Source organism: Astatotilapia calliptera, chromosome 15, assembly GCF_900246225.1.
Source record: "Astatotilapia calliptera chromosome 15, fAstCal1.2, whole genome shotgun sequence".
NCBI classification, from domain to species: Eukaryota; Metazoa; Chordata; class Actinopteri; order Cichliformes; family Cichlidae; genus Astatotilapia; species Astatotilapia calliptera.
Genome location: NC_039316.1, coordinates 25,492,759 through 25,508,212, shown reverse-complemented (window position 1 = coordinate 25,508,212; position 15,454 = coordinate 25,492,759). Strand labels below are relative to the sequence as shown.

Below are 15,454 nucleotides of genomic sequence, written 5' to 3'. Positions count from 1 at the left end.
AGTTTGCTCTAAACCGGCTTCCTGAAATAGGGCCCTGGCATGTTTGATGGAGATTTAGCGCAGCTGTTCAATTCAGACACAGAGGATGAGGACTTCGATGGGTTTGATTGATGATAAAAATGTGAGTACCAAACTTTGTTTTGCTACTGCTTTATTTTTAAATACGCACACTTGTATGCTTGTGTGTTGTTGATGATGACGATTACTGGTAATAAAAATGTGAGTAAGGTACCGAACTCAGGTTTGCTCCCGCTTTAATTTTAAATACGCATACAGTACTTGTATGCGCCCTATGATCCAGTGCGCCTTATGTGTGTGTTAAATACAGTAATGGCACACATAACTGAGACTGCGCCTTTTAGCACAGTGCGTCTTATGGTCGTGAAAATACGGTAAGTTCATACTCAAGTTTAAAACAACAACTACACTAAAGCTATTCTGTTATACCCGTATGCCAAAAAAAAAAAAAAAGAAAAAAAAAAAATTTCATAGTTCAGCAACACTGATCAATCTAATAAACTTAAACCTACACCATCCTCCCTATTCCGGTATTTTAAAGAGTACTTAGCATAAATATTAAGCAACCTAACTAATAGGGTTCCAACTCCCAGCAACAACAAAAATGACTAAATAAAAAAATAGGGAACCACCCCTCACCCTCCACCTCATGATGCTTAATCGACGTAATCAACCTTAATTTGATGCAGTGTGGAAAAAAAAAATGCACAGAAATCAATTATTTTTCAAGAAATATTAAATAGATTCAACATCTTTCTTCAACAAAATTGCAGACTGCACAGATGGTACCTTCCCAAAGGAAAAAGTACTATAGCTTACTAGGGTATATATATTAGACTTAATAGTTACTATATACAGTAATTGACTTCTATTCATTTTACATCAAATTAAAACTTTGGGTGTCAGATAATTATTTATTAAAAGCTAGACATTTTAAATGAGAATAAGAAAGAAAAGTATGTCTTTGTGCCCCCTTCTCCCTGTTAATGCCCTATCGGCCCCCCTGGCTAAACTTTGCTAGATCTGCCCCTGCACAGTTACCAGCCGTCAGCTACGTAGAAAAAGATCCTGGTATAAAAAGTAATATTAAATAAATTCTAACAACAGCTTATCAAGCTTAAACGTGCTGCTGTTGTTCAGCCACTGGTTTCCTCTTTCTGGTGCAAAGTGGGCCAAAAACAAACAAGAGAGACGGACTCGCGACAGAAAAGCCGATCAGCTGATCATTAAGCAGTTTCATGATTGAAGTAGCAGCAGGAGAGGCAGTCGCTTGTTAAGCTTAACGCAGGAATGCTTTACAAACATTCAGAGATGGACTTACACACTTGCTTTACTTCTCTCTGGGATAACTCTGTCGGAGATGAAATGCCGGGTTGCTAGCGAAGCTCCAAATGCTATCCAGACCACCGACAGGTCCCACATGCCACAGCCGCTCTATCACGTGATGCATACTGCTCCGACGTGCTAACATTCTGAGGTAAGTTACAGCGTGTTGCAAGTTTTGTGAGGTGCTTTTGTGATATTTAATGGATCGGATTACTTTTTTTTTTTTCTCCGATATCCGATCCAGTAATTTAGGTCAGTATCGGACCGATACCGATACGTAATATTGGATCGGTCCATCTCTAATCTGTAGTGGAATACATTTTAAAAGTGACCTTCCCAACACTGTTTGTGAGTTGTCACGCTCACAAGATTTTCACAAAACCTGACCGCTGACATGACTGTACTGAATCCTAAATCATTTCAAAACACAAATAAAATCTCAAAGACACTCAGTATTTGAACGCATCTCAGCATTTAGTAAAACTGAAGTAAATTTGCATATACATACTGTGCACAGTGGCTTTACCAATAACTCTGTATGACAGACAGTACAAAAGACAGGACAGACACACAAAAAGGATAGTAATCACAATAAACATTTAATATAAAATTTAATGGAAAAGAAAAAAGGGAATGCTCAGACATCCAGTCATCCTTTGATCTCAGATTATCAGAAACCCTATAAAAAGATTTCTGGAAGAACCTGTTACAACATGTTATAGTTACACCAAAATCTCTGTGGGAGGAGAATACTATGAAAAACAATGTGCTGCCGATACTGCAGTACCATTATTTGATATGATAAGAGACTTTAAGGCATGTATGACACTTGACTTCGGTTACTATGACTGGTTATTCTGCCAACAGAAAAAAATACAGTTTGACCGTCCTTAATGCCTGGGCCACGTGATGACACGTTATCATTTATGAACATATGCATTATGCATTATTATCAACATACACACACACACACACACACACACACGCATTGACATGACATCATCAAATTTCAATGCTGTTCCATTCACTGATTTTCTATGTTGATAATTTCGTACATTAAAAACATTTCTGCCCTTTAAAATAAAATTTGAACAGTCAAATATCTCTACATGATTCTCTTAGCTGGTCTAAGCAGCTGCAGTCAGTCAGCAGTGGGAACATTTTTCCACTCATGCGGAAACGCTCCCTCCTACACAGAACACAGAGACACTGAAGACCCATACCACACTTCAAAACCAGGATAAAGAGGTTCGGTGAATGTGGTGTTGAAGGTGTGGAGGTGGACGAGTTTGTCAGAGGAGACTCTGTAGAAGGACAGAGTGCCAGCAGGACAGTCCACATACACTGCTACTCTGTTAGAGACGGAGGAGGGTAGGGCCAAATCTACGTCCTTCCTAAAGTTGTTGTGACAAGCACGGTAACCATCTTCACAACAGTTCAGACTCCAAGACTGATCGTTGGAGCCAAGCTTGCAGTCATCGCTGTCTCCTCTCCTTTGAATTTGTCCGTAAGTCACTGCGACGTCAATCACTCCTCTACACTCGATCTCCCAGTAACAGCGACCTGTAAGCTCATTTTTGCAGAGAAGCTGATTCCAGTAGTCAAATCTGCCTGGATGATCAGGATATGGCTGCACCGCTCTCACATGTGTCACCCTCCTGTTGTTGTCAGACAGTTTGAGGTTTCTGTGCGCTGTATTTGGGTCCAGTTCAAGTTCGCAGAAGTCTAACAGAGAAAGTACAATGTAAAAGCAAAGACATTACAATAGTAGTTTATAGATCTTAATTCTTGCACAGTCAAGCACGAATAGAAGATCAGTTCCACAATCGGTGCCCCTTCAGAGTGCCAGCAGAATGAAAACCTTTGAGAGTAAGCTGAATTATCTAATCAGCTTCTCACTTGCATCTTAAGTGATTTAGGAATTTGAATTTAATAAGAGATGAATAAAAAGTGCAAACTTACATTTTTGCAGTGCAAACCTTAACACCTGCTCTGTGCTGTGGTCCACTCTGTAGATAAGTATAGTGACAGCGACATACAAATTATCAAGCACAATACATTAGTCATGAATGCAAAGAATTCAAATTTCCTGATATGAGACACTGTTTTAGATCAAATTGCTATTTTACTGATGGGGGCGAACAAGTTACTTTTGTTGGTGATGTCAAATTGTAAACCACAAAAGTGTTTTAAGAATCTAAGAAGTGCAAAAGAATCTGACTTTGATTTAAAAAAAACAAACAAAAGTGCATAAAAATGTTGGTCTCAATAGTTTCATCCTATAAAATGTGAAAGCCAAAAAATAACCTTTGAAAATGCGTTCGAGTTCAATGTTTTTATGAGTCACTTGCTAACAAAAAGAATTAGCATAGTATGCTACTACACTGTATCATTAATGAAAACAGCAATTGGTTTAGAGTATAATTTAAAAATGTTAATTTATATTTCCATTTTCTACCTCTTTAGTTGTTTCGGATACTCCATACGTCTATCAACGTGCTGAGATTTATTAGTTTTCACCACTGGCAGCAGCCTCAGAAGAGCCTCCTCAGTAACTGAGTATTTCTTTGAGTCAAACACATTCTGATCTTCTTCTGATGACAGTAAGATGAAGACCAGAGATGACCACTGAGAGGGAGACAGCTCATCTTTGGAGAGACTTCCTGAAATCAGGGACTGTTGGATCTCCTCCACCAGAGAACGATCATTCAGCTCGTTGAGACAGTGGAACAGATTAATACATTTCCCTGCAGACAGTTTCTTGCGGAGTTTCTTCTTGATGTACTGGACTGTTTCCTGATTGGTCTCTGAGCTACTTCCTGTCTGTGTCAGCAGGCCTTGTAAGAGACTCTGATTGGTCTGCAGGGAAAGACCCAGGAGAAACCGCAGGAACAAGTCCAGGTGTCCATTTGGACTCTTTAGGGCTTTGTCCACAGCACTCTCATGGAGATGTTTGAGTTTAGATTTGGGTCTTACTTTAGACAACAGAGATGATGTTTGTTCTTCTTCTAACAGATCAACTCCAGAGTTGATGAAGGTCAGATGGACATGAAGAGCAGCCAGAAACTCCTGAACATTCAGATGGATGAAGCAGAACACCTTGTCCTGGTACAGTCCTCTCTCCTCTTTAAAGATCTGTGTGAACACTCCTGAGTACACTGAGGCTGCTGTGATATTGATGCCACACTCTTTCAGGTCTGATTCATAGAAGATCAGGTTTCCTTTCTGCAGCTGATCAAAAGCCAGTTTTCCCAGAGACTTGATCAGCTTCCTGCTCTCTAGACTCCAGGATTGATTTGTCTTAGCTCCTCCATCATACTTGACCTTCTTCACTTTGGACTGAACCACCAGGAAGTGGATGTACATCTCAGTCAGGGTCTTGGGCAACTCACCTTCCTCACTGGTTTTCAGCACATCCTCAAGAACTGTAGCAGTGATCCAGCAGAAGACTGGGATGTGGCACATGATGTGGAGGCTTCGTGATGTCTTTATGTGGGAGATGATCATGCTGGATTTTTCTTCATCTCTGAATCTCTTCCTAAAGTACTCCTCCTTCTGTGGGTCAGTGAATCCTCTGACCTCTGTTACCATGTCAACACAGTCAGAAGGGATCTGATTGGCTGCTACAGGTCGTGTGGTTATCCAGAGGCAAGCAGAAGGAAGCAGTTTCCCCCTGATGAGGTTTATCAGCAGCACATCCACTGAGGTGGACTCTGTAACATCAGTCAAAATTGTAGTGTTGTGGAAGTCCAGAGGAAGTCGACACTCATCCAGACCATCAAAGATGAACACAACCTGGAAGTCTTCAAAGCTGCAGATTCTTGCTTCTTTGGTTTCAGTAAAGAAGTGATGAACAAGTTCCACCAAGCTGAACTTTTTCTCTTTCAGCACATTCAGCTCTCTGAAAGTGAATGGAAACATGAACTGGATGTCCTGGTTGGCTTTGTCTTCAGCCCAGTCCAGAGTGAACTTCTGTGTTAGGACTGTTTTCCCAATGCCAGCCACTCCCTTTGTCAGCACTGTTCTGATTGGCTTGTCTTTAACAGGTGAGGCTTTAAAGATGTCTTCTTGTCTGATTGTTGCTTCTGGTCTGTCTGGTTTCCTGGATGCTGTTTCAATCTGTCTGGCCTCATGTTCATCATTGACCTCTGAAGTCCCTCCCTCTGTGATGTAGAGCTCTGTGTAGATCTGATTACAAAAATTTGGGTTTCCTGCTTTAGTGATCCCTTCAAACATGCACTGGATGTTTTTCTGTAGATAAACTTTCAGTTTACGTTGGCACTCTGCAGCATGGGTTCCTAAAGAAACATACAAAAACTATGATTACTATCCAGGCAGTTCTACGGAAGCAAAACATGATCCGAAAAATGTAAGGAACGAGTGGAGCGGAACAAAAAAAATCACTAGGATAAAGGTGACAGACAATGAGTGGGCAGCCTGTAGACAACAAAAAGATAAATAATTTCAACAGGTTTATTTCGCGACTTTTATTTCTGAAGTCTTCTCCACCACACAACACCTTTCACACATTCGCACTACTAGTCTTCTGTCATCAAGGGAATCCTGACATCTGAGTGTGATGTAGTCAGACTCGAACGTCAAGGAAGGTGGTAAGGAAGCAGACTCAGCAGACATTTAGAGAATTTACAGTGAACTCCATCATATGTGAAACTTAATTAACTTAATTACCAAAACTCAAAAGTACATGAGTGCAATAACACAGCTCACCTCTCCTCCCTCATCTGAAGCTCCTCACACTTCTGATTAGCACATTTACACAACTAAACGGCTCTATTTACAAAAAACAAAACAAAAAAACAAATTCAAAAAACCCCTGCAGACCTAGAAAGAAGCAAAAGGAAGCATTTCTATGGTATAAGGATGCGTACACAAACAAACCCAGGATAGTCAGTGCAGCAAAGTTACTTTGACAAATAGCAAATCATAGCAAATAAATAGAGAGACAGAATAAGGTGCATAATATGCAAAAAAAAAAAAAAAAAAAGTCAACACATCTGGGACAAGTGGAGAGCATTACAACTGCTTATCCCTTTGTCACACTGAGAAACATCCCCTGCTGGACTGTGATGTCAGTTTTAAGGTCCTGAGGACTTGTGCTGCCCAGCTGTCACATTTACAGCTGGATTGACTCCAGTCCAGTAAAAGTCTCACTATGCTTGTCAAAAGCATAGTGAGACTCCAGTGTTAGTGAAAACAACACGCTTAGTTCCTTTAGCAAAGAAAATCACACTATCACCAGTGGAAGCTGGTGACACCAGCAGATTAAATAAACTGACCATGAAGGCTGGCTCTATAATAGGTTGCAAACTGGACCTCCTCTCCACCAGAGCTGGAGGTCACCGAACAAACTTTTATGGGTGGTGTATTTCTTATCTTATTTTAAATTATCTTACTGGTTTGTAGACAGTCGGCCAGCTCCTCCTGCTTCATTCTCCTCAGGAAGTGTTGTGTGATCTTTAGAAATGACTCTCTGCTGCTCTTCTGCTCTTCAGCTGTACCACCCAGGCCCTCATCTTCACTCTGATCAAGTCCACCGTCTCTGTAATCTGGATTTAGGACCTCCTGGAACCTCTTCAGCTCGGTCTTCACAAATCTCATAATGTTCTCCTCAAGTTGCTAGAAAGAAATGTTAGCTTCTGTTAAACACAACACCACATTTAGTATATCTAACTGTCTGTGAAGTGCTCAGTGCAGAAAAAGCACCAACTCAGTCACGGTCACTGTCTTTGAGATATTTTTGTCATTACTTGTACCATATAAGTAATGACAAACCTGGAAAGAGTACAACATTTCAAGCCCCAGCTGGCTCTGATGAAAACAGAAACATGAACTTTGGACTAAACTAAATTTAAGAGAGCAGAGAGCAGTGTTGTTCCCAAACAGCAGGAGCTGTGATGAAAAAGATTGTAGGTAGATTGATTGATAGTAGTATTAAGCAGAAACACTGCAGTATTTCTCCATGGTGATATGTGTTTTCTGTGCTTACATACCATAAATATGTCCTGCAGAGCTGTTTGGTGCCCACTATCAGGCTGGTGATGGGGAACCTTTAACTTCTGCTGCTGCTCGTCTCTGTGGAAATGTCAGAAAAAACAGGATACATTTCATACACCGTATATTCTAAAAATATCAAATGATAATCAAATTTTCATCCTTACGTTGAGCCTTTAAATTTAATTTCACGGTTGATGGAGCCACTGGATGTCACAGTCAGACATGTGGTTACACAAGGATCAAATGTCTGCTTTTTATTTGGTCTTGAAACATAAAATAGACACATTATAAGCAGAGGTTTATAGAAGCTTCTAGAAACGACAGAAAGAAATGTAGTTTTCAGTCAAAGCTCACGTTTTGTCAGAGAATGGCATCTGAGAGATGGGAGTGTAAATGTTCATGACCCGTTCTCTATTCAGGGATTCAGACACCCAACCCGGTTCAGGATCAGCTCCAGGTCCGGCAGAGTCTGGTCCAACCTGCTGCTTTACCCTTAAATGCAACACATATAGTGCTCAGAGCACGAATCGTGACGATGAAGATTCAGTTCCAACAGTTACTTCAAAGTGCTTAATGTTGTACAGGAAAGATGCTGGAATATTTTAAACAAACTCCAGCACTTATTGACAGTGAATCCAAGCTGGTTCATTAAGAAGCTGCAGCTCTGCTTCCTGGTCTCAATTAGGAAGCAGTTTGGGGGGTTTGATAAATTTGACCAGATTTCTAGAAATGAGAGCTGCTCCATCCAAAGTGGGATGGATGCCGTCTCTCCTAATAAGACCAGGTTTCCTTCAGAAAGTTTCCCAACTATCTAGACAGCCAGCAATTTAAGGAGAACATGCAGCTTCATATGTCACAGGGGACCAGAGAAAACTACAGAGTCCGACATTGTTCTGGGAAAGTTACACACTGATTCAATATTGATTTTGTGATGGGAGAGCTGAGCTGTGACCTAGAGAAGAGTCCTGACAGTTAGAGACGGTCCTCTCACCTCTGAGGTTTGATCTGGCTCTCATGTTCCCCACACAGAGTGGATGCAGAGTTAGGGACTCCCTCCTTTCTGTGCTCACACTGATCCACAGAAGAGAACACACCTTCACACAGACACAACAACACGCTCAGTCAGCACAACAACATTTATACTTCAGACTGTGTTGCTGTGTATACCAAGACTAGCTGCAGAAAATGGAAGTCATATGATATATCATTTCTTTCTTAAGAATGGTGTCTGCTCTCAGCAGACAAGTCAGCTGCACGACAGAATAAAGAAAATCCTCACCACCCAGATTCAGGTCCACGTCCATTACAGAGTTGTTCTATCTTCACCTTTAGAGGAAACACAGAGAGAAGCTGCTTTAACCCAAGGGCTCTGTTACATTCTCATAATCACCATCAGAGCCGGTCAGACTGCAGGTCAGTGAAACCTTCATACTACAAAGAGCAGAGCCCAGCTGCTTCAGTAGGAGCTTAATTTGTTCAAACAGTGATGTCATCATGGTTTAAGGTGCAGTAATACTAAAAGAAACATGTTTTTTTGTTTTTCCATCAGTGCATTTTGAATTATGAGGTTGTGTTCTTCATAACTTCTGTCAGGAAAAGAAAACATCCAAATAACATTTGTAGATGATTTTGTTGCTACAGTTTGTTTATGATGAGGATTTTCTAAAACAATTAAGTTTGCTGAAGATTTTTAGAGCGCAGTCTTCATGTATCATTCAGCCTGGTTTATAGAAGACATGGTGAAAACTAATGAATTTTCTCTCTTTATGGTATTTATGATTTAATAAAAATGCTAAAAAGATAACTTTATAAAAAGCGTTGATTCAAATTTATCATCAACATGAAACATGAAGCATTTCTCACATGGCAACAAGTCCATGGAAATGTTCAGAGTTTTATAAAACACTTCAGATATCTGCATAAAAACTTTATGAACCTGAACATGAACACATTTGATTAAACATTAAAATCCTTCCTGCTGAGATTAATCATTTTATATTCAATGGTCCTGTTTGATTCTTTTCTCCTGGCTGCAGGTGAGTCATGATTTGTTAATCAGTGATAAATGTTAACAATATTTTTGTAGCTCCATGTAAAGAACTTTGAACCTTGCTGTTTCTCAGTAACACCACCTGCCAGGTCAAAGTTAAAGTCTCCCAATCGTTAACAATAAACATCTCACTTTGTGTAACTTTGCTCAGTTTGGTGTTAAAATACTAAAAATGTTTGAACTGATCAAATGATCATAATGAACACCGAACAAAATAAGTCTGCAGGTTGATTTTGTTAGGTTTTGTGTTCAGAGTTAAAGTACGTTACCTTCTGATGGAGAAAATAATCTGCATGAAGCTTAAGTGAATCCACAGCTTCAACGGGAAACATGCAGAGAGCAGGAGATTCACACACAGTCTCAGCTCTCTGGATTTATCTACAAACTGAAGTCTTCCTTAAGGAAACCTGAAAACTGCACCATGACCCTTGGAATAAAGAGCAGAAGTCACACAAGTACACACAGCACGAGTCCTTATCAGCTGCATCATAAAGTTCTGATAACACAAAAAAAAAAGAGCAAAGAAGGCTTTTATTAAGCAACACACACACACACACACACACACACACACACACACACACACACACACACACACACACACACACACCTCAGTCTGAAAACAACGCAGCATATACTGAAAACATTCACTAACCATCACATCATGATGAGTCCATAAACCCACTAGAAAAACCAGCCATTAGAACGATGTCAGGCTCAAGCCACTTCTGCAATACCTTCACTTGTTATGTGTTGAGCATGAACAAAATTACAATACGTCATGAGTCTCTGTGGTCTCAGTGTAGTTCTGGCTGCAGTCAGTAGATGGCACTGCTACACAACCTCTACACCATTACCTACAGGCAGCACTGCAGGACTAAACTCAAATAAAAGCAGTGAAACTGGAAACATTTCTTTATGAGACTGGAAACACAAACTGGCTACAAACCAGCTCATATCCACCCATCCATCCATCCATCCATATACCTATCATCTATCATCCATCCATCCATCCGTTCTACCACGCATTATCCATCCATAGACTGATCCATTGATTTGTTATTTGAAGTCATGGATGCAGCAGTCTGCACAGAGGTGCAAAGACTCCCACATCTCCCTGAAGCATTGAGGTATTGCCAAGGCAGCAGAGAAGAATATGCTTATCAGTCTCAGGCTGTCATGTCCCAAGTGAAAATGGCAGAAACGCTTTAGTTATGGGGGACTATGAAGACCTTTCATAGTCTCGTAGTTCTTTTATATTTAACTTCATGAAAATGTGAAACAAGTGTTCAGTAATCAGTACTTAAAAAGTCAGCGCTGGTGTTCACAGGTTGCTTTTAATTGTTGAAGTAGTTAAACATATCTACAAAGTAAATGTCCTTATTTGATGCTTTACATTATGAATGTTTGGCATTCATGACATCATAAAAACATTATTTCACAGACGGTTCTGTTCCAAGCTTCATGTTACAGAAACATTAATAACAGGATTAAATTTTATATGTTGTCTTGTGTCTGCCAAGACTGAGAGAAAATACCTGCTGCATTTTTGTATGATAAGAGCAGCGTAATGTGTTCTTAATTACGTGAGATCCATCTCTGTTTATCTCAGCAGGTGTAAGAAGGTCCTGTGTGAGTAATCAAAGATGTTTTACTGCCTCATTCGGGAGAAAAACACCTGAAACTGTTTCAGAATCAGAATCAGAATCAGAATACTTTATTGATCCCTGGGGGAAATTATTTTTTGTTACAGTGCTCCATTTTAAACCAACATTAAGACAAGACAGACAATACGCTAACTAAGAATAGTACAATATATACATATATATACATACATACATACATAAGTCACTTATAAATAAATAGTTGGAAAAGAAACATGTGTAGCTGTAGCAGCAAACAGTGTGTTAAGTGGATGCGTTGTACAGGGAGATGGCCACAGGCAGGAATGATTTCCTGTGTCGTTCAGTGGTGCTTTTCGGTAATCTCAGTCTCTCACTGAACGAGCTCCTGTGACTGACCAACATGTCATGGAGTGGGTGGGAGGTGTTATCCAACATTGTCTTTATCTTGGACAGCATCCGCCTCTCCGCATCATTCAACAGTTTGAGCTTAAGAAGAGCAGGCTTTCATTTTTACAGTGTTGAGAGAGTATAGCAGGAAAAAAGCTCAAACATCAATCATCATCAGAGAGTTAATGGCCTTTAAATAACCAAGGCTTCAGACAGGTGATTAAAACCTCCCTGTGATTGGTCAACCATCATGACATTCTAGTATCTCCTACCTGTCAGTCAAAGCACCCACACCCTGAATGCTAACTTAAGGTTGTTATGAAGGAGTAAGTTAGCTCTTAAAATGAACACTTAAAAATAGATTTTAATTCCACAAGAAATTCAATTGAATACTCTTTGAAAAGTCGTGTTGGTCAAACATTAACAGAAAAGCCAGAGAAACAGCGGCTCCTAGAGCTGCTTATTAATTACACGATTATGTGATTGGATTATAACTTTTGGCTTTACTTACAGCCCCTTTAATGATCACTGGTTAATTAGCATACTCTGTACACAGACTCTGCAAAAGTCTTTATGCTTTAATAGCCCCAATTTAAACAAGAAGTTCTGGTTCTCCATTAAAACCTCCTCCACATGTTGCCTGGGACATTAAACACATGAACATAATCATAAACTGTAGTGAAGCAGCATGTGAGGCTGGGAAAGAATGTCTCGGACTCCCAGACCATCAGCACCGGCTCCCCTCAGGGCTGTGTTCTTTCTCCCCTGCTCGTCTCCCTGTATACTAACTGCTGCACCTCCACCCACCAGTCTGTCAAGCTAATCAAGTTTGCAGATGACACCACCGTTATTGGACTCATCTCGGACGGGGATGAGTCTGCCTACAGGAGGGAGGTTGAACGTCTGGTGTCCTGGTGCAGCCACAACAACCTGGTGCTGAATGCCCAGAAGACAGTGGAGATTATTGTGGACTTCAGGAAGCACACAGCTCCACTCCCCCCCATCATCCTGACTGACACCCCCATCACCTCTGTGGACTCATTCTGCTTCCTGGGTACCACCATCACCCAGGACCTGAAGTGGGAGCCCACCATCACCTCCGTCATAAAGAAAGCCCAGCAGAGGATGTACTTCCTGAGGCAGCTGAAGAAATTCAACCTGCCAACACGGACGATGATGCAATTCTACACTGCAATCATCGAGTCCATCCTCACCTCCTCCATCACCGTGTGGTACGCTGGAGCCACTATCAGGGACAAACAGAGACTGCAGCGTGTTGTGCGCTCTGCTGAGAAGGTGATTGGCTGCAGACTCCCATCTCTGCAGGACCTGTACACCTCCAGGACACTGCGGCGTGCAGCTCGGATCTCAGCTGACCCTTCTCACCCTGGACACAATCTGTTTGACCTGCTCCCCTCAGGCAGGAGGCTCCGGTCCATTCGCACCAGAACCTCTCGCCATAAGAACAGTTTCTTCCCCTCTTCTGTTGGACACATGAACAATAACCGTATGACTGTTCCCACCACTAACACATGACCCTACGCTGTGTTCACTGCATCATTCCATGTTTGGCACTGATCACCACCTGCACTCATGTATATATCATGTATATATCTATCTATCTACTTAGCACTTTTAATTCTTATTCTCATTTTTATTTTCCTGTCCATTTAAGCTTAATTTATAACAGTATTTATAACAGTATGTTTGCACTGAAGCACCGCAGCAATCTCCTAATGTTGTAAACCCGCTCAACATTTGGTAATAAAACCCTTTCTGATTCTGATTCTGATTCTGAAAGTATACATGTGGTTGGAAAAGGTTTAACACAATGTGCTGTAGATGAAAAATGTTGTTAATCAGCCACATTTTTATGTCCAACACCAACATTTTTTATATTCTCCACCTGGCTGCTTCACCCGCTTAAAGTCAGAGGTTAGAGAAGGATTGCAGGTAATGAAAGATGAGTGAAGGGGAAGATGTATACATGGCCTACACCCACATCCATCACCTCAGCCTCCACACATTCACATTCCCCTGGACTCATACTACAAGGTTCACTTCCTGCTGCACTGACAGTAAAGAGACAGACTAATAACTCCTGTAAGATAAGATACAACAAGACCTGCTTTATTGCTCCTGAGAGGAAATTTGTCAGAAACGCACGAATAACAAACTGTTTCATACCTAATAAACTGATAAAAAGTACCTTAATAAACTTCTCATTGTTGCCTGTCAACATAAAATTCCTGGATTTAACTTTTAATATAAAATGATTGTTGTATTTTTATTGTATTAACAGCAGATTCAATATGATTTTATTTATATGGTGTCAAATCAAATCAAAGAACTTTATGTTGTAAGCTAAAGACCCTTCAATCATATTACCCGCCCTCCATGAGAAAGTGTTTTGCAACAGTGGGAAGGAAAAACTCCCTTTTAACAGGAAAAAACCTCTGGGTTTTTAGGGGTGAGGGGAGGAAGACGGGACAAAGACACGCTATGGAAGAGAGCCACAGATGACTAATGATTTAAATGCAGAGAAGTGTATTATCACACAGTGAGCGAAGAAAGAGCAGGAGAGCAGAATTATCATAATGTCCTATAGTTCTGACATGAAAGATTTTTCTCTAATTTCATAACACTATTTAAAACCACTCACTTTGTCTCAGCAGTGAACCGTAAAGTTTAGTAAACTGAAAACAAAACAAAATTATGACTCTATGTTTCTGTCTCACCCCAACCAGTCGCGGTGGATGGCCCCGCCCCTCCCTGAGCCTGGTTCTGCTGGAGGTTTCTTCCTGTTAAAAGGGAGTTTTTCCTTCCCACTGTTGCCAAAGTGCTTGCTTATGGGGGTCATATGATTGTTGGATTTTTCTCTGTACCGTATATATTATTGTAGGTTCTATAATGATATATACAGTCGCCTTGAAGCGACTGTTGTTGTGATTTGGCACTATATAAATAAAACTGAAATGAATTGCTAAATAATCTTGCTTGTTTTTGTTTTATATGGTGAGGAACTTTGTCACATGGAGTCACACAAACCACCTGCAACTCAACACTTCAAAGACCAAGGAACTGGTTGTGGATTTCGGGAGGTCCAGACCAGGTCCACTGCCAGTTCAGATAGAGGGAGAGGAGGTGGAGGTGGTCAACACATACAAGTACCTCGGGCTGTTGGTGGACAACAAACTGGACTGGTCATGCAACACGCAGAACCTGTATAAAAAAGGCCAAAGCCGACTGTACTTCCTCAGGAGGCTGAGGTCTTTCAACATCTGCAGGAAGCTCCTGAGGATGTTTTACCAGTCAGTGGTCGCAGGAGTCCTTTTCTATGGCGTGGTGTGCTGGGGGAGCAGCACAGCAAAGAGGGACTCACCCAGACTGGAGAAACTAATCAGGAAGGCTGGCTCTGTGGTCGGCATGAAGCTGGACACTCTGGTGACAGTGGCAGAGAAGAGGACCTTAAAGAAACTGATGGACATTATGAACAATGCCAGGTATCCTCTGCACACGGTCGTAAACAATCAGAGGAGCCTATTCAGCGACAGGCTGCTTCTCCCAAAGTCAAAAACCAACAGACTTAAAAACTCCTTTGTCCCACATGCCATCACACTGTTTAACTCCTCACTGGAGGGGAGAAGGAGGAGAAACAGGGGGACAAGGGACGGCAGGAACAACTGAGCTGTAGGTGCTTTTCTTCACTGTGCAATATTTGCAATATTTGTTTTTTGTTTTTTGTTTTGTCTTTTTTCTTGTATTTGACTGTGCAATAATCACTGTGCAATATACTCACTCAGCCAGGGGTTTCCGCACCCGCTGGCCCTACAGCTGTGGCTCCGTCACCCCCCGCTCCCGTGCCGTCGCCTGGTCCAGCTTCAGCCTCAGCTTCTGCTTCGCCTGGTCCTGCAGCTGCTCCTCAGCCACCGCCGGCTCCCATGCCGGCTCCCATGCCGCCTCCCATGCCGCCTCCCATGCCGCCTCCTGCAGCTGCTCCTCAGCCACCGCCGGCTCTCACGCCGCCTCCTGCAGC

The 15,454-nt window shown here is 41.4% G+C and overlaps 1 protein-coding gene across 1 annotated transcript; it reads right to left on the bottom strand.

Moving 5' to 3' along the window:
* Nucleotides 1–2,004: 2,004 nt before the first annotated feature.
* LOC113006778 (stonustoxin subunit beta-like) lies at nucleotides 2,005–4,407 on the bottom strand. The gene is made up of 3 exons (XM_026142950.1): nucleotides 3,803–4,407; nucleotides 3,307–3,353; nucleotides 2,005–3,069 (listed from the first exon to the last, which is right to left on the bottom strand). The coding sequence occupies exons 1-3, from the start codon at nucleotides 3,826–3,828 to the stop codon at nucleotides 2,534–2,536; spliced, it is 609 nt and encodes a 202-aa protein (XP_025998735.1). The 5' UTR covers nucleotides 3,829–4,407; the 3' UTR covers nucleotides 2,005–2,533.
* Nucleotides 4,408–15,454: the final 11,047 nt, after the last annotated feature.